Source organism: Panthera tigris, chromosome E2, assembly GCF_018350195.1.
Source record: "Panthera tigris isolate Pti1 chromosome E2, P.tigris_Pti1_mat1.1, whole genome shotgun sequence".
NCBI lineage: Eukaryota > Metazoa > Chordata > Mammalia > Carnivora > Felidae > Panthera > Panthera tigris.
In genome coordinates this window covers 10,154,710-10,174,505 of record NC_056674.1, presented here as the reverse complement: position 1 = coordinate 10,174,505, position 19,796 = coordinate 10,154,710, and the positions used below count along the sequence as shown (strand labels likewise).

The 19,796-nt window shown below is 46.7% G+C and overlaps 1 protein-coding gene across 1 annotated transcript in view; it reads left to right on the top strand.

The window, feature by feature from the left end:
• Positions 1-19,796, top strand: part of SAE1 (SUMO1 activating enzyme subunit 1) — a 72,493-nt gene that overhangs the window by 49,714 nt on the left and 2,983 nt on the right. The window contains exons 7-8 of the mRNA XM_042968531.1: positions 7,710-7,854; positions 17,630-17,699. Coding sequence (XP_042824465.1) covers positions 7,710-7,854; positions 17,630-17,699 — 215 coding nt within the window. The remainder of the gene's footprint in view (positions 1-7,709; positions 7,855-17,629; positions 17,700-19,796) is intronic.

The following is a 19,796-nucleotide window of genomic DNA, read 5'->3' as shown; positions in this document are numbered from 1 at the left end:
ACCCTGTCTCTCTGTCTCTCTCAAAAACAAATAAACATTAAAACAATTTTTTTTTTTAAGATTTTATTTTTAAATAATCTCCACACCCAGCGTGGGGCTCGAACTCACAACCCCGAGGTCAAGAGTCACACACTCCACTGACCAAGCCAACCAGTGCTCCTGTAGGACTTGTTTTAAACCTAAATGTTGTAAAACCCATGTGACTAAAACCTGCTTAAACATAATTTTAATAGTTGAATACTATTCCAACCTCTCAACATATGTTTTATGTAACCATCCTGTCACCTAACGTGAGGTTATTTCCAGATTTTCAGCGGTATAAATAACGTAGCAGTGACCATTTATACATAATTCAGTCACTGGCCAAGGGTCACGACCCTTCATAAAGATCCTGTGAACCACATTTTCTCACGGTTTACTGAGCATGTACACGCCCACCAGAGCTCTGAGTGACAGAGCAGTGCCCTCTGCCTTCTTGCTTAGGTTGAGTAACCTTGGCCTTTAATTTGGTAGGCAAAACATGTCATCTTGTTTTCAGGTCATTTCTGAGAAGTAGCACTCTCCTTTCCTTCCCCCCACCAACAGCTTCCACGCAGCTACTTCAGATGCTTTTCAGAAGAAAGTGAGACGTAAATAACAGGCAACTTTCTTTTCTGTTTTGAGCTGATACGTGATGAGGTCCTACACCGGGTTTCTCTGGTGAATGGTGGCTAGGACTTGGAGCTCTGGAGGGGCATTTCAGAGCAAGCCTGAGGCCGCTCCAGCGGGGAGCCTCTCTGGAGAGCAAGATCGAAGCACTCTGTGGCAGTGGTGACATTCAGGGCTTATGAGCATGCCCTCTGGATTGCAGGGCCTGGGGCTGTCTGGGTCCCTTCTGGGCCTCCAGCACAGCTCAGCACAGGGTGTGGGCGTGGAGTGCAGGTGCTCAGGAAATGTTTGTGGATGAAAAATGAATGAATGAATGCATGCAAATACCTACTTATAAGTTTCTGCGTTAAAGAGTGGGGTAAAAGAAGGGGGAAGGGGGGGCGCCTGGGTGGCTTAGTCAGTTAAGTGTCTGACTTGGGCTCAAGTCGTGATCTCATGGTTTGTGAGTTCTGGCCCTGCCTTGGGCTCTGCCCTGACAGTGCAGAGTCTACTTGGAATTCTCCTTCCCTCCCTCCCTCCCTCTCTCTGCCCCTTCCCTGCTTACTTGCTCTCTCCCTCTCTCAAAATAAATAAACTTTAAAAAATGTGTGTGTGGGGGGGGGGGGGGGTGTAAGGTAAGTCTTGTGGAACTGAGCTGAGCAGATGACCAGGTGCCTCCAAAGGTAGGAAAGAGTTTGAGAGGGCCAAACTCCCAGTGAAATGTCCCTGCCTTCTCCAATCCAGCTCTGTCCCCCTCCTTTGAGCTTTATGCCCATTGGCTGGCTTTTCTGCACCTTTAACCCTCAACTATGGCCTTGAAAGCCAGATTTCATCTTGTTTCCCTCTTGAGGGCACACGTGGTGCACTGTGTATCTTTTTTTGTTTCTTGCTGGACCTTCCAGATCTACTGTGTTTGTAAATGACATGGTAAGGAACAGATCCATCCTGGCTATCTTGAAAACTCTGTTAAATTCTGTTAGTAGAAAAGCAGGCCTGGTTAGTTAGGATGTGTGAGGACCTTGTGTCAGTTGTTGTGAGCCCTCCTCTGTGTGACTTTTTCTTCCTTGGCCAAACATTGAGGCTTCCCACAGAGCAGATATTTTCTCAGTGCCTACCGTGGGGCGTGCCCTGTGCTGGGCATTAAGTAGAGAATAGTGAACAAAGCAGATATGGTTTCTGTCCCACAAGCACAAAAATCCAGGAGAGGAGACAGGTCAGTCCTTGCACAAGTGAATTTATAGACGCCTGTAAAATGCCCTACTGAGGTCCAAGCATCGGAGGAAAGAGTGTAGGGTGTGGAGAGTATCAGGATTGTTCAGAGCCAAGTCTCTCTAGTCTCCAGAGCTGACAGCTGAATTAGCGATGGTAATAAGAGTTAAGTGGGAGATTTCAGCGTGAGGTGTGTCAGTTTCTCTGGGGACGTGCAAGCTGGGTTTACGGAGACCGCGGAAGAGCCGCCGTTCCAGAGTAGTGTCATTTACCCAGTGCTTACGCTGCTCCCTGTGCTGTCCTGGCTGCTCTCAGGGTATTAACTTCACTTCTTAAACCCCGTAAGGGAAGTGCACTTAGGATTCCCATTTTACAGAGCAACTTGGGTGTTGTCACTTGCACAAGGTCACAGTGAGTGGAAAAATCGGGATCCAACGCAGGCAGCCTGGCCCCAAAGCTGTGGTCGTCACTGCTGCCGTCTGCCAATTTCAAAGCTCCTCAGGCTCTGAAGAGCAGCACGTGGATGTGCCAAGGGTGAGAACGTGCCCAGGGTCAGTGTTTGGGCCTGGTGGCCGGTCAGGACGAGATGGTTCTGCCCAGTGAGACCACCCCATTCTATCTAAGAGTGCTCTCTCAGAGCACCTTTTCTGGTTCCCACCTTTGGGGTTTTTTTTCTTTTTTTTGTTTTTAATGTTTATTTATTTATTTTGAGAGAGAGAGAACATGAGCACAGGAGGGGCAGAGAGAAAGGGAAAGAGAGTATCCCAAGTAGGCTCTTCACTGTCAGCCTGGAGCCCCACACGGGGCTCGATCGCAAGAAGTGTGAGATCATGGTTCGTGAGATCACGACCTGAGCCAAAATCAAAAGTCGGACGCTTACTGACAGAGCCACCCAGACACATATTTGTTTGTTTTTATGGAGGTGTACTTGACCTGTAATATTCTATTTTACATTACAACATAATGATTTGATATTGGTATACGCTGTGAAATGATCACAATAATACTAGTTATTAGTATCCTTGGTATGTATTTATTGAAAGAGCAATTGACCAAACAGGAGATGTAGTGTTTTGCCTTAAAAGATAGACTATAGGTTAGGAGGATAACTTTTCCTTTTCTTACTCGAGCTGATTTCCAGGCCATTCCTAGAGATGATGAGTCTCCACTGGGTGAGCCAGCTTGAGAACAGGTCTGTGGGAGGTTGGGGAGATGGGTCAAGGGCGTCTGGTACAGAGAAGCTTTAGGTGTCAGGCAGATGAGGTTTTTGTGTAGATATGGCTTTTCCCCCTTCTCAATTGAGCTGTTTTGGGGGGACAGCAATTGGGTTGGGGCTAATTTGCAACATTGACTTTTTTCCCCTATAAAAGTGTTGTTTTTTTTCGTTGGCCTTAGTGATTATGCTAAATATAATCAACCATTTAAATGTAGTAAGGAATTTGCAGAAAGAAATACAGTGATTAATAATACTGCTTTCCAAATTTCTGTTGTAACATGAATCTGATGTTCTGATTCAGATTAAATATGAGTTTGAGTGTCAATTTCTTTTTACAGAAGAGCAGTATATTCACGTGTACATAATTTTCTTTTAACATACGAAAAGGTTCTTGGTTTCTCCTTTTTGAAGTTTGCCTTTTTCCCTTACACAGGCAAGTCCTAAACTTGGGCAGAGACACTGGCCTATCATCTGTAGCGATGAATGTCATTCCCCCAGACTTTAACAACCTGAGTTAATTAAAAGGTTCAGAGGAAGTTAATCAAGTTTGGAACTCTAATTTTGTGCAGTGTTTTGATATGATTCGATGAGTCATCTTTTGGCAGAGCAGCTCTCCATCCCCGACAATATTTGATCTTAATGGAACAGTTTTATAATCTGGAAACTGGTGAGGAGGTGCTCTTCAGAAATGCAGAGTCAACTTGTGTGTGTGTGTGTGTGTGTGTGTGTGTGTGTGTGTGTGTGTGTGTGTGTGGCTGGCTGGTTGGCTGGCTATTTGGGAGGGGTCAAAAGCAGAACAAAGAGAGAATTTAATGAGCAAGAGCTTGTTAGGGGACAGGGTCAGTTCTGGGGCTGGTCTCTGCCCAGGACACGGGCTTCTCCCCGTCCCCCTCCACGCCTGCTGACTGGAGCGCTGACATTTGAAAAAGAGTGAAAAATACAGCTTCTGTTTGCTTTGCTGCAAGTAAGTGGCTGGACGGACTGGCCCCCTTCCCAGAGGCCCTGAGAGGACTTCAGATGTGGTCAGTGAGGTATCTGGACGGTGCCGGCCTGCCGGCCCTTGGCCAGGCGGCCTGCACCAGGACCGGGCAAGGGGCCCAGAGAAACAGTGGGGCCAGCTGCTGGCTGCCTTTGCTCTCTTTGTGCCACATCTTCCCTCTTCCTGAGATGAAGCTAGTCTTACACTCCGAAGATTAACGGGCATGGTTACTTGTGGCCTCTGCCTCTGCTTCTCACCCATTGAATTAAGAACTTAGAATTAATGGACCAATTGGGAGAGGAGAGGGCAGGACCCATCTGGAAAGTGCATCTCACAAAAAAGTGGTCAAATGTGGGAGTCCTCCTGAGGTCGGGGCGAAGAGCCAGACCACTTGGAACCCTTGGGGTTGTGTTCCTGATTTTCTGGCCATTTCTTCTGGATTCGATTAGGGTTAAGAAACACAGATTAGGAAGCCAGACCTTAATTGGTATTTCTGCTCCACTGCTTATTATTGGCAGTTGTGTTGAACAAGCCACTTAATCTCTTTGAGCTTCAGTTTCTTTATCAATAAAGTGGGGAGCTTAATCGGACCTACCTACCTCCCCAGGTCATTGTGGAGGAGTGGTAACGCACGTAAAATGTTTAGAGTAGTAGTATTTGGCACGTTGTAGGCACTGTTTGTGCTGTAGTTATCAGAATGGTGTGAACTTTGTTCCAGGAGCTGTATTGTCTAACCAGAAGATGAAAAGTTTTGCGGTGGGGCTGAAAAAATTCTCTTCTCCCCATCCCTCATGACAGTTGGTGCTTCTGTCCCAGTGACACAGAAGTGAGGGGCATTGGAGGCGGCCAGCGTGGGGCTCCTGCTGCCCACCGCCCTGACGGCTGGAAATCAAGCAGCCTCCCTCAGTTTCCACACGGTTGCCGCAGGGCCTTGGATTGGGCAGTTTGAGCGGCCCACGCTTGCCATTGCCTCTGTCACTGCTCAGGCAACACTGGTAACTCATTCTGGGTCTGTCCTCGTGTCCTCTCGGGAGTGATCGATGGGAATGATGATGACATTCGATACGGTCCGCTCAGAGTAGCCTCGTTTTGGCCACACTAGCAAATTCCCACGTTCCTTTATCTTCACAGGACATTGTGGAAAAAGAGGCTTGCGCTAAACAGGGATTTAACGGCCGCCCCTGCCACCTTCTCCACCCTGCCCCCAAATGCCTATTCTGCAGCTGCATTTATTTTCTCCAAATTGGAATTCCAGCAGCACATCTGCCGAGTTCGAAGTGAGGCTTAGGTGATGGCAGGACAGTGCTAGCCAGCATGCACGTTGTCGGCAGCTCGGAGTCCGCTGCCAAGTGCTCAGGTAGAATGGAAGGTTCTAGGAGCTCTGCTGTTGGAAGAGAGGAAAGGAACGATATTCAGAACAGATACTCTGGAGTCCATTCTTCAGAGTTCCCGACTTGCAGAGCCCCGTCCTGGGAGTGTGAAGGTTGCCAGAGAAATTTGGACCGGGAGCCTGTCTCTGAGAAAAACTCAGCCCAGGGCAGGTCGGGTCTTTCTTTTACCTGGGCCTCCATGGTTTGGAGCACTTCACAACAACCCACTTAGGAACTTCCCTCGGGCTTCGTGGGGGCCATCGGTTGTGGTTCCTGAGTCCTCGCCCCCCCACCCCCCACCCCTCCATAGGTGCAGCCTCAGGGCCTCAGCCTCCTCAGCCTCCGGGCCACAGCCTGTGCTTGGCCATCTTGCTGGTTGTCAAGCCAGGCTGCTCGTCACTGAGACGGTTTGTGAGTTGAGTCTTCAGAAAACAAGTAGGGCTGATTCCTTAGTCTGGGGTGGCTTCCAAATACTTGAATTTTTACAGAGCCTCGAAGTAATTGTGTCAGTTTTCAATCCACCTTAATTTTTAGGGAAGAGCCTGTTGTACTGACGGAAAGTATAATTTGTTGACGGAGTTCACTTTTTCGGTCCGCAAATCCCCATGAGACTTGAAAGCACTTTTTTTTTTTTAAGTTTATTTATTTTGAGAGAACCAGCAGGGGAGGGGCAGAGAAGGAGGGAGAGGGAATCCCAAGCAGGCTTCACACTGTCAACGCGGAGCCCCTTGGGGAGCTGCAGCTCCTGAACCGCAGGATGATGACCTGGGCTGAAATGGAACCTGGGCTGAAATGCAGCGCTCAACCGACTGAGCCCCCCGGGCGCCCCAAGGGAAGCGCCTTGGTGACCGCGAAGCCCCCTCCAGGTGTGGGTTGCTATCCCAGCGCCCCAGGGTCCGCATGTCTCCACCCCCCCTCTGAAGCAGCTGGGGTGATGCGGGAGGGGTGTTGCCCCAGGGATGAGGCCCCGGGCTGGCCATAGGCCGGCCTCAGGAAGCGCACGGGGGACAAGAACACCATCCACCCTGTGTGCGGTGAACATCGCGGACGAGGTGCGGTGGCAGGAGAGGGTGCCGGCACTTTGACCAGTCTTAGGCTCCTTCCTGTGTCTTTTCGTTGGGGCTAAAAATTCAAACCTCGTTAGGGTCTCGTTATGCAGGAGCTCTGATTTGCTGCCGTCATCTGAACCTTTCCTCTGCTTCACGAGCGAAATTAAACCTTCGTTCTGGAGGTTGACACACGAGGGAGGCTTTGTTTGTAATGACCTGGCTGTCTGATGAGTCTGAGCATTTGGCTGGCCTTTCTGGTCGAAGCAGCCCTTTGAACTGATGCCTAGAATGATGCCTCCCACCCCTGACCTGTCTTCTGGGGCATAATAGGGTCTTTTCCCTCTGCTTGAAGCTTCTCCCCTGCTTCCCCGCCCCCCCAGACTCACATACACTCGACTCAGTAACTGCTTCCTCAGAGAGGCCTTAACTGATGCCACCCTACCGAGGACGTCGGATCCTCTGTTACCTTATTGTGGCACCCGTCACAGTAATTTTAGTCATTTTTAAAATTATCGATTGCCTTTCTGGCTATGTTTGTGAATAAATTAAGAGTATGTTACCTTTCACTTGGCCCACTTTTTTTTTTTTTTTTTTTTGTAAGTTTTATTTAGGGGAGCCTGGGTGGCTCAGTTGGCTAAGCGTCTGACTTGATTTCAGCTCAGGTCACGATTGGAAAGTCGAGCCCCGCATCAGGCTCTCCGGTGACAATGCAGAACCTGCTTGGGATTCTCTCTCTTCCCTTTCTGTGCCCCTCCCCTACTTGCACTCTCTCTCAAAATAAATAATAAAAAACATTTTTAAAATATATTAACAGGGGCACCTGGGTGGCTCAGTCAGTTAAGCGTCCGACTTCAGCTCGGGTCATGAACTTGCAGTCCATGAGTTCAACCCCCACGTCAGGCTCTGTGCTGACAGCTCCGAGTTGGAGCCTGCTTTGGATTCTGTCTCCCTCTTTCTGTGTCCCTCCCCCACTCGTACTCTGTATTTATCTCTCTCAAAAATACAAATTTAAAAAAAATTGTTTTTTAATTTAACAAAATAAAGTTGTATTTATTTAAGTAATCTCTGTACCCCACGTGGGGCTTGAACTCACAACCCTGAGATCAAAAGTTGCACGTTCTTCCGACTCAGCCAGCCAGGCGCCCCTTACTTGGCCCACATTTTAATTAATGTACCATTTTCTGTGTTTTCGTTCTCAGCATCTGTAAGCATTTGTTATGAAAAGACCTGTTTCTATCCTGCCTTTTTTGTCTTTCCAGTGCTCCTGAAGTTCCGCACAGATAAAGGAAGAGATCCTAGTTCTGATACCTTTGGGGAAGATTCTGAGTTGTTGCTCCAGATACGAAACGATGTGCTTGACTCCCTGGGTGTTAGTCCTGACCTGCTTCCTGAAGATTTCGTCAGGTTAGTCTTCGTGTTTCCCACAGGTTAACCTGTATCGAGAACTGCCTGCTTTCAGTACATGCTTAGTTTGGGGAGATCCTTTATTAAGACCAAAAGCCCTGAGGAGAGCCTCCTTTGCTGTATTCTGCCTACTCCCATTGACCTCTGGTAAGAGAGGTGCAGGTTGTCTTTTGTCATAGATACTTTATATTCACGTGGCTGAAAACGCAAGGCAATAGAAAATCTAGATACACTATATATATACTCTCTATATATACTCTGCCAACAGCTCAGAGCCTGGAGCCTGCTTCAAATTCTATGTCTTCCTTTCTCTCTGCCCCTTCCCCGCTCGTATTCTGTCTATTTCTCTCTCTCTCTCTTTTTCTTTCTCTCTCTCTCCCTCTCCCTCTCCCTCTCCCTCTCCCTCTCTCTCTCTCTCTCTCTCTCCCTCTCTCCCTCTCTCAAAAATAAACATTGAAAAAAAAAAATCTATATACATTACTCTATACCTTTCTCTTTATATCATCTTTTGGGGAAGTTTCCAGATCAGTACATAGTTCCCTCCCTTGTTTCTGCAGCTCTGTGGTATTTCAACATGGGCGCACTATAGTTTATTGAACTCATCCCCTACCGACTCAAGTTGTGACCGGGCTTTTGCTATCACATAATGCCGTAGCGTATGACCTTGTGAGTCGCGTTTTGTATGTGTGCAGGTGTAAGTGCAGTATCTATTCCTAGAAAGGCAGTGGCTGGGTCAGAAGATTGTAATTTATCATTTGGTGGCTAGTGCCCCGTTATTCTCCATTGGTAGCTTATCAGTCCGAACCCTCAGCAGCAAAGACATCTACAGTCCTAGCACCTCACCCTTGGATCCTGGGATGCTTTCGCCCTAGACGACCAGTCTTTTACTCTGATACTCAGCAGGTTTAGGATTTGCTTGGAGAGGTCCAGAGGGCGACTAGGTCTGGATCCCCTTTCCAGGCAGTTCTGGGATCATCGCACTGTCATTCTTTCAGCGTCTCTGCAGACGCTGCCCAAAATGGGCTGTCTCTGCCCAAAATGCCTCCAGCTTATACCACTAGCGATGGTGGCTGTATTGGGTTTATTTAATTTAGCAGCTGTTATGTACCGGGCATTGTGGTGGTTGTCTTATGTACATGGTCTCCCTTTGCAACGACCCATTATATAGGGGAGGAAAAGCTAAATTAAAGCTCAACAGCTAATGACAATAGCACCACGTATTGAAGATTTTCTGTGTTTTCCTACCTGTACAGCTACATTTAATTGTCACAATAATCGCTTGAAGTGTGCGTTATTATTTTTATTTTCCCATTAGTTAAATGAAGAAACCAATGCTCAGAAAGATGCAATCACTTGCCCATGGTGTTATTTTTAATTTTTTACTTTAATTTTTTATAGTTTATTTATTTATTTTGAGAGAGAGTCTGTGTGTGAGAGAGTGGGTAAGGAGCAGAGATAGAATCCCAAGCAGGCTCTGCAATGCCAGCACAAAACCCAGTGCGGGGCTCAAACTCAGGAAGCAAGATCATGACCTGAGCCAATACCAAGAGTCGGACGCTTGACCAACTGAGCTACCCAGGCACCCCATACTTTTAATTTATTTTTTTAGTGTTTGTTTTTTGAGAGAGCATGCATGCACGTTGAGTGGGAAAGGGGCAGAAAGACAGAGGGGGACAGAGGATCCAAAGTAGGCTCTGCACTGACAGCACAGAGCCCTAGGTGGGACTCGAACTCCTAAACCCTAAGATCATGACCTGAGCCAAAGTTGGATGCCCAACTGACTGAGCCACCCAGGCGCCCCTTGCCCGAGGTTTTAGTATGCAGCCAGCCAAAATCTCAGTTAGATCTTCCACACTGCTAATTTCTGGTAACAACACAGTACTACCTTGATTTCTTTTCAACAATAGAGTATATCAGGGTCCCTCCCTTTCCTGGTCCCGACTTTCTTCACTTTGGCCGGGAACCTCATTTAGACCCTACCAGAGCCCAACCAATTTAGGCCCGGCACTGGGCCTTGAACCACCTGCCAAGCTGTCGGCCAAAAAGAGGCAGCAGTCTCCGGGGCACTTGTGTAAGGTGGCCCTGTGTGGTCAGGGACTCACGACACCGCGGGCTGGGTGGGGTCCCTGTGTCCTGCTAACAGCCAGGTATGCGTCTGTTGGAGGAAGAACAGTGTGTAAGAAGCAAGTGGCGTCTGCTCTGTGCTTGTTATAGGAGGAGGGGCTGGGCCACGCGGGGCCACCAAGCAAGGCTGACGCCGAGTGCCGGGCTGTGAGGATGCAGCTTAGTGACTAATTTGGCGTCTTGAGTGAAGAACGGCCTGAAAAAAGAACAGTCTGCCTGTGCACTGCAGGCCTTGCCTTCCCGAAGGAAAAAGCCACAGCCTAACCGGCTGCTGGCTGGTGTTCTTTCCAGAGTGTTTTCTTTCCCTGCCCACCCTCTTTGCAGAAACTGCCTTCCCTTGTCTAGGTCCTCATGTGCTCAGGCGCTCCCACTCTGTTGCCCTTTAAGTAAGAGGTGTCCGGTGGCCTCTTGAAGAGTGTCTGTGTGCAGGTAGATGGAGATACAGCCTGACATGGGCTAGAGACGCTGGCGAGGAAATGAGCCGCCGCCTGGCAGCTGAGCTGCCCTCACAAATTATCCTCTGCCAGCTCTGAGCAGGGTGCACTCGCTTGAGTTGAGAGAGCTGTGCACAAGTCTCCATTGCCCTCATCTCTGCAATTTCTAACACTGTCCTTTGTTATTTATTCTCTTTCGGAGAGCTGTATTGCTTTTCTGATTATGAAAGTAACAGATGCCCCTTGCCAGGAAGTATTGAAAGGAGGAACAAGATCGCCCATAGTCCCACCCTTGAGAAGTGGCCACTGTTAATGTTTTGGGTTTCACCTCACAGACTTCTCCATGTATTATTTATTCTAATTTTCCTTTCAATTTTTGTTTAAGTTTTATTTATTTAAGTGATCTATCTCTACACTCCGTGTGGGACTCGAACTCAAGACCCCAAGATCAAGAGTCGTATGCTCTTCTGATTGAGCTAGCCAAGCACCCTATATTTCTTTCTTTCTTTCTTTCTTTCTTTCTTCCTTCCTTCCTTCCTTCCTTCCTTCCTTCCTTCCTTCCTTTTTTTTTCTTCCTTCCTTCCTTCTTTCCTTTCTTCCTTTCTTTCTCTCTCTTTTTCCTTCCTTCCTTCCTTCAAAAAATTTTTAATGTGTATTTATTTTTGAGAGAGAGACAGAGTGAGGGAGGGGCAGAGAGAGAGGGAGACACAGAATCTGAAGCAGCTCCAGGCTCCAGGCTGTCAGCACAGAGCCCAACGTGGGCCTCGAACTCATGAACCCCAAGATCATGACCTGAGCTGAATTTGGACACTTAAGTCGACTGAGTCACTCAAACACCCCTATTTTTTTCAGTTTTTAAATAGCAAAATGAGATCACACTTTCCTTATGATAGCCTTATTTTTCCAGCATGTGTTCAACCTGTTTGTGGCAAAAATATGGATCAGTAGCCTCACTTGTACTTCATGTTTCATTGTTTGATAGATAGATGGTTGTTCATGTAACCATTGGTTTATTGGTGGGTATTCAGGCTGTTTATAGTTTCTCAGTATTGCAAACATTTATGATGAACATTCATAATTTGTGCATGTAATTCAACTTTCGCTGTTTAAAAAGGTTTTTTGTTTTTTGTTTTTAAGTTTATTTATTTTGAGAGAGAGAACCAACACAGGAGGGGCAGAGAGAGGGAGGGAGGGACAGAGGATCCAAAGCGGGCTCCATGCTGACAGCAGAGTCCCACGCAGGTCTCGAAGTCATGAGCCGCGAGATCATCATGACCTGAACCAAAGTCAGACACTTAACTGACTGAGACACCGAGGTGCCCCGGAAAAGGTTTTTGTTTTTTTTTAAATTTATATATATTTTTTAAAGTTCATTTATTTTGAGGGAGAAAGCACGAGTTGGGGAGGGGCGGGGGGGGGAGAGAGAGGGGGAGGGAGAGGGAGAGAGAGAGAGAGAGAATGAGTGAATGAATGAATGAATGAATGAATGCCAAGCTGGCCCTGCACTGTCAGCACAGAGCCCGACACAGGGCTCAAACCCATGAACCGTGAGATCATGACCCGAGCCGAAGTCTGACACTTAACTGACTGAGCCACCCAGGTGCCCCAAAGTGCAGCCTTTTTAGGAAGCAGTTTGGAAATGTGCATCAAGAATCCTGTTCTCTCTTTGGTCCAGTAATTCTCCTTGATTTACTTGAGAATATACCTGTAAGAAATAATGTGAGCAAAATTCATGTACAAAAGGTATTCATTATCATATTTAAAAGAAAACTTGGAACGGCATTAAAGAGTTAATGACACAGATCAATGCAGTGCTGTGTGCAGGTTGAAATGATGTTTATTATAGAGAGTGTCAAGCATACAGAAAAATGGAAAGAATCATCCAGTGGTGAATGCCAACGGACCACTCAGTTGGATTCAGTCGTTAATAATTTGCTTTTACTTTGGGGGGGGGGGGGCGACACTGATGACATGATACTTAAGCTGAATCCTTAAGGACACATCCAAGTTCATCAGTTGCTTTCAATTCTGTGTCTCATTTAATTCAGGAGTTGGCAAACTGTGCTTGCCACCTGTTTTTGTAAATAAAGTTTTATTCCACACCTCCTCATTTATGTATTATCTGTGGTAGCTTTTGTAGTTTTTACAGCTCTGTGACAGCAGACTCAAAGAGTTTAAACAGGGACCATATGGCACATAAAGCCAAAACAATTTACTGTCGAGTACATTACAGAGAAAGCTTTCCAGTTCCTAATCTAGAACAGTTTATCCCCCCCCCTTTTTTTTAAGTTTATTTATTTCTCGTAGAGAGAGGGGGAGAGAGAATCCCAAGCAGGGCCCTGCTGCCAGTGCGCAGCTGGACATGGGTGGGGCTTGATCTCAGGAACCGTGAGCTCATGACGTGACTCCAGATCGAGAGTCGGCCGCCCGACTGACTGAGCCACCCAGGCACCAGGCACCAGGCACCCCACACTTTTTTGTTTTAAGGAGTCCAGGCCACCCATCTTCTGGGTTCTTCTGATTGTTTCTTGAGGTGATGCTTGTATTTTCTTGTTTCATTTTTATTATTTAGACTTGTTTCCTCAATGGTGTTTTTACAAGAGCATGTGACTTCATCTCAGGATCATGAGTGTGAGCCCCATGTTAGGTGTAGAGACGATGTAAATGAATAAACTTAAAAAATCTTTAAATAATTTATATACAGTAAAATTTATCTTTTGTTAAATAGTATTGTGAGTTGTGTGTGTGTGTTTTGTTTTAAAGTTCCATGAATTCTTACAAAGGTATAGAGTTCTGTAACCACCACAGTCAAGATATAGAAAAGTGTCATTATTGTAAAAATTCTCTTGTAGAGTCTTGATAACAGGGCAGCACCTTCCTTCCTGCACCCAGCGATCTGTTCTCTATCCCTGCAGTTCTGCCTTTCCAATAGTGTAACAATGGAATCTGTTCAGTTCATGTAGCCTTTTGAGTCTGGCCTCTTTGACTTAACTTCATGCACTTGAAATTCATCCATGTTATATGAAGTCGATAACTCATTTCTTATTGCTGAGCAGTAGTCCACTGTATGGATACACCAGTTTGTTCACCAGATGAAGCCATTTGGGTTGTTCCCAGTTTTGGGCAATTAACGACTAAAGCCACTATAAACATTCATGTGTTCTTGTGTGAGCATAAGTTTTTATCTCTCTTGGGTGTGTGTACCTAAGAGTGGAGTTGATGATTCATATGGTAATTCTCTGTTTAACATTTTGAGGACCTGCCAGACTGTCTTCCACGGCAGCCACGCCATTTTACCATTCCACCAGCACTTCGTGCGGGTTCCAGTTTCTCCACATCCTTGCCAACAAGTGTTATTGTCTGTTATTTAGCCTTAGTGGGCAATAAATCCTATCTCACTGTTGTTTTGATTTGCATTTCTTTAGTGACTGATTATGTAGAGCATCTCTTCATGGGCTCACTGGCCATTTGTGTATGATCTTCAGCAAAATGTCTGTTCAAATCATTTGACCACTTTTTAATTGGTTTATCTTTTTATTGTTAATCATGATAGTTCTCCGTACACTTTGGATTCAAGTCCTTTATCTGATACATAATTCACAAAAATTGTCTCCTAATCTGTGGGTTGTCTTTTCACCCTCTTTGAAGTGAAAAGTATCCTTTGAAGTATAAGTTTTTAATTTTTATGAAATACAGTTATTCTGTTTTTTCTTTTTTTATGTGTGCTTTTGGTATGATACCGTTTAAGAAACCATTGCCTGATCCAAGGTCGTGAAGATTTATTCCTCTGCTTTCTTCTAAGAGTCTTGTAGTTTTAGGGGCACCTGGGTGGCTCAATTAGTTAAGCATCCAACTCTTGATTTTGGCTCAGGGCATGATCTTACGGTTCTTGAGCTCTAGCCCTGCATGTGACTCTGCTGACAGAGTGGTGACTGCTTGGGATTCTCTTTCTCTGTCACTCTCAAAATAAATAAACATTAAAAAACGTTTTGTAATTTTAGCTATTACATTTAGGTCTGTGAGCCATTTTTGAGTCCGCTTTTGTGCATGGTGTGAGGTAGGGGTCCTGCTTAATTCTTTTGCATGTGGAGACCCACTTGTCCAGTATTGTTTGGTAAAAAGACTTTTTCTTTCTCTATTGAATGGTCTTACCACCCTTGTCAAAAATCAATTGACCATGTATGTATTTCTTTATTTCTGGATCGTCACGTGTACTTCATGGATCTTTGTGTCTGTCCATATAGATACCAGTACCATAGTATTTTGATGACTATACTTGTGTAGTTGTGAGTTGCAAAATTGAGACATGTGAGTTCTTCAGCTTTTTTTTTTTTTTCGAGATTGTTTTGGCTATTCTGGGTCTCTTCCATTCCTATGTTAATTTTTAGAATGCATTTTTCCATTTCTACAGAAAAGGCAGCTAGATTGGGATTGTGCCAGATATATAGATTAATTTGGGGAGCATTGGCCCCTTAATGATGTTAAGTGTTCTGATTTTTTTAAGAGTTTTTTTTAATGTTTGTTTCTTTTTGAGAGAGAGAGAGACAGACAGACAGAGTGTGAGGAGGGGAGGGGCAGAGAGAGGGAGACACAGAATCTGAAGCAGGCTCCAGGCTCTGAGCTGTCAGCCCAGAGCCTGACACGGGGCTCGAACTCACAAACCATGACCTGAGCCAAAGTCAAACATCCAACCGACTGAGCCACCCTGGCGCCCCAAGTGTATCAATTCTTGAACGTGGTATATCTTTCCATTTATTTAGGTCTTTTATGTCTTTCAACAATGTTTTATAGTCTTCAGAATATAAGTTTTACACAACTACTGTTAAGCTATTCCCAAATATTCTATTGTTTTGGGAAAAAAAATACTGTTGGGTGGTGTATTATAAATGAAAGTTTCCATTTCATTTTCAGAATGTTCATTGCTAATGTATAGAAGTATACGTTTTGTATGTTAATCTTCTGTCTTGCAACCTCGTTGAATAAATTTAATAGTTCAAATAGTTTTTCTCTGGATACCTTAGTATTCTCTATATACCAGATCAGATTATCTATGAATATGTATTCCTTCTTCCTTTCCAATCTGGCTGGCGTGTCTCTTTTTCCTTCCTTAATTGCCTTGGCTGGAACCTCTAGCACAGTGTCAAATAGAAGTGGTAAGAGCAGACATTCTTAGGAAGAAAGCTTTCAGTCTTTCATCATGAAGTATGATGGTAGCTGTGGATTTTTCATAGCCCTTGATCAGATTGAAGAAACTTCCTTCTGTTCCCAGTTGGTTGCATGTTTTTAGCATGAAGAGGTGCTGGATTTTGTCACATGCTTTTTTTTCTCTCTGTCAGTTGAGATGATCGTGTGTTTATGGTCCCTTTATTCAGTTAATACGCAGTACTAACATCGATTGACTTTTCAGATGTTACACCAACCGTGCTTTCCTGGTTGTAAGTCCCATGTAATCATGGTGTGTAATCCTTTCTGCATGTTGCTGGTTAGGTTTGCTAGCATTTTGCTGATGATAAACTTTTAAGAGAAGAAGGGCAAATATTAAATTGTACAGTATTGGGTGGCTCAGTCGGTTGGGCGGCCGACTTCGGCTCAGGTCATGATGTCGCATTCGGTGGGTTCGAGCCCGGTGTCGGGCTCTGTGCTGACAGCTCAGAGCCTGGAGGCTGCTTCCGATTCTGTGTCTCCTCTTCTGCCTGCCCCTCCCATGCTCATGCTCTGTCTCGCTCTGTCTCAATAATAAACAAACACTAAAAAAATAAATAAATTGTACACACAGAGTATAGGTGTAATTTTTTTTTTTTTTTTAAAGAAAACCTATTTCCACATTTGATTGTCTTTGAGTAGTGGGATTATGGGTGACTAGTTTTTCTGTGGTATCGTTCTCTATATGTTTTATAGTTCTGTGAAGGACCTTGATGATCTGGAGTCAAAGTTACCGCTGTGGCTGCACAGACGGGAACATCAGTCCCAGCCAGGTCAGGCCGTGAGGAGATGTGCACCTTCACACACAGTAGGCACGAGTTGAATTGGCAGAGACTTTCTGGAGGGCATTTTGGCACAGGGTGTCAGGACCCAGAAATTCTACATTTAGGAATTTGCCAAAATGAATTATTTGGACACCTGTGTCAAGATGTGTGTTGCCGTGTGGAACAGAAGTATCAGTCAGTAGATTACAGAGCAGAGTGAATAATATTACTTGGGTTTTTGATTATGTGTGTTTCATACGTGCACTTTGAAAAATCAGGAAGAGTGTGTACCACACTGGGAAGTTTAGAGGTAGTCTCCTGGTGGTGGGGTCCTTGGGTAAGCTCTCCCCTTAACTTCTCTGTGTTCCGCTTTGCTCATTTACGTTTGTGGGGCACCCGGCTGGCTCAGTTGGTTAAGCATCTGGCTCTTGATTTTGGCTCTCACGGTTTTAGGATTGAGCCCTGCATTGGGCTCCATGCTGACAGTTCAGAACCTGCTTGGAATGCTCTTTCTCCCTCTCTCTGCCCCTCCCCCACTTAGGCTCTCCCACGCACGCGCTCAGACTCTCTCTCTCAAAATAAATAAACTTTTAAAAAGTAAAAATAAAAGAAAAATGCCTTTGTGTTCAGGGCTGAGAACTGGCAGAGCACACTTCCTCTGGAGAGGTGGTAGAAAAGTGTTTTACTGCCTAGGACCTGTGATTTGGAGGGGCAGGTGACAGTATGGGCCAAAATTTGTCTTCTGGATGCCCCATCCCGGTCCAGAAGGGTTGGTATCTATAGGAGGAGTGAAGACTTTCTGTCCCCATGCTTCAGTTTCAGGCCCCAGATTTCCCATGCCTCCTGCATGTTAACACAGGCCTTCTCCCTGACATTTGTCTGGGAATAGCATATAGGACCCACTGCCCGTTGTGGGTAAGAGGAGAATTGCGAGAATGTGACCGGGGCACCGAAACATCTGATATTTGTTGACCTTATTTTTAGGAAGCACAGATATAGTCTTTCCTTTAACTTAAACAAAAAATGTTGTGAAACAATTCCTGCCTGCCAAGGTTCAGAGGTCTTTCCCAGCTAACCTCCTGGACCAGATTTCATTTTCACGCCTAGGTGCCAGCATTACCATTTACGTGTGGATGGACTCCTCCCGGTAGGAGAGGTCTTCATTCTCGCAAGCCCACTCCTGACCTTTGCCAGATGTCCTACCAGCCTTCCTGTTCCTCAGGGCTCCATTTTATTTGTGTTTTCTTGTAGGTACTGCTTCTCTGAGATGGCCCCCGTGTGTGCAGTGGTTGGAGGGATCCTGGCCCAGGAAATTGTGAAGGTAAAGAGTCCCCGAGGAGCAGGTCATTGGTCCACCGTGACCTTGTCAGAGTGCCAACCGAAAGAACCATGACTGCCTTAGAGAACTGCCTGGTTTCTCTGACCCCATTCATCCCTGTTTCGTGCCCTATTTCCTTTCTTCCCTTTTCTACCTCATCTTGTTCTCTCCCGCCCATCCCGATGAGCATTCAGCAAATGATCTCTGAGTGTCTGCTCTGTGCTGTGCCCAGAGCTGGGCATAGTGTCTTCAGGTGTACCTGCCACTGTCCCCTGACTGTACTGATTGCTTACGTGGTGCTTCCGACCCTTGTCACGTATTCTGCTTCTCACAGCTCTGTGAAATGGTACTGTCGTGATCTCCGTGTAAGGGGAGGACATCGAGGCCCGGAGATGGGCCTCCAAGACCTGTGCCCTTAACTTCTACTTCACGCGGTGTTTCTTTGTCCTCGATCGTGGCATCGGAGCTTCTTGTTAATGCGCACGCCATGGGTGTTTATTCAGAAGGGGGCATCCGGTACCAGGGGAGCGTGTGCACGGTGCTGGGAGCCCCATGGAGCTCTGCAGAGGGTGACCTGTGAAAACGTTAGGTTTGGTGGCATCGTCCCTCTCGGAAGGGAAGTCAACTGGGGGTCCCGTAACTGGTAACTAGCACAACGTTTTGAGTCTCTTCTGGAACATTTGGGTTGTCAGAATTCTAGCATATTCACAAATGCTTTCTTTGGGACTTAGATGCTCGCCCAAAGATGTTCACTTTGCCTTTTGTAGGTCCTTGACTGCTTCAGTAGATTGGCGGTGATGATTTGTCCTTTTTGTTCTTGGAGTGGAATCGTGCCTCGTTAAATGATTTTCCGAGCCCATTCACACGTCATCTTGGAGCTCGGGAGAGGCGTGTGGAGACCCCACTCTCGCTACTTTGTCTTGAAGTCAGTACGTCTGCTCTGGAGACACTTGACTGAGTCTGATGGTCCTGCCACCGTCTTCTAAAGGCTCTTGTTTCTCTTTCCTGGTCCTTCTCTCTGAACCAAATTCTCTCCTTCAGACCCTCTTGTGTCCCTCCCCCCCCCCCCCCCGCCTCTTGTGTCCTAGGGAGCAGGGCGAGCACCAGGGAGGTAGAGGGAGAAGAGAGGGATGTGATGGCCGCGCCGTTTGCCTCGCTCGTGCCTTCTGGTGAGCCCAGACTGCCGTGAGAATCGTGGTGTGTGCGCCCGGTCGGTTGGTAAGGCTGCCCAGAAGCCCGCGCTGAGGTTGGGAAGCTGCCTGTAGACAGACTGGATGGGAAGGAGGGCGGCGATGGAAGAATCCTAAGGGAACAGACGCGTTTCCGTAACCTGTTACCGTGACAACAGCGCGTATCAAAGGCCCACCCTGTACCCTCACTCAGACCACGTTCTTCACGTGGATGTGCTCATCTCTTCCTCACAGCAACCCTCGGAGGTGGGAACTGGTGCGACCCCCGAGGCACAGAGGAGGAGCCGAGGCGCAGAGAATGGCGGCACCAGGATCCGAGCCCGGGCCGTCTGGCCTCGGAGCCTGTGCCCCTCCCCGCTCGGCCCTTGTGCTTCAGGTGCTGTCCGCATGGACCCGGGACACCGCCTCTGTGTCTTCGGCCACACTTTGTACCCCCCGCCGAGAAGCTGCTCCCTGGGTTTTTCACGTGGGATGGAGATTAGGGGTCGGGGCAGCTGGCCTTGACCCCATTGTTTGCAGTGGCTTCCCTGCGTCCCAGTCCTAACCTCTAATGCAGCCCCCTCCTTCCTGCCTGCTGGGGACAGCTGTTGCCCGCATCTTGTTTCTGTTTATCCCAGACGGCCAGAGTACTCTGCATTCTTGGTTGCTGGGTGTGTTTGGAATCTCCCCCTACCCCCATCTTGCTTGGGAAGCACTTTACCTTTTGCCCCGTGTTCACCCCATGGCCTGGTGTCTTGTCCCTGCCACCCCACCCTTACTTAACACAGTATTGCCTTCAGCCAGTTGGCACCAGGGTTCCACAATCTGAGGGCCGCAGACCTTCCCCCCTTCTCTCCTGACGACCATCTGACCACCCATAATAATAAATGTTAGGAGGCGGGGGGCAAACGTAAGTCTCTTCCCTTGGAAT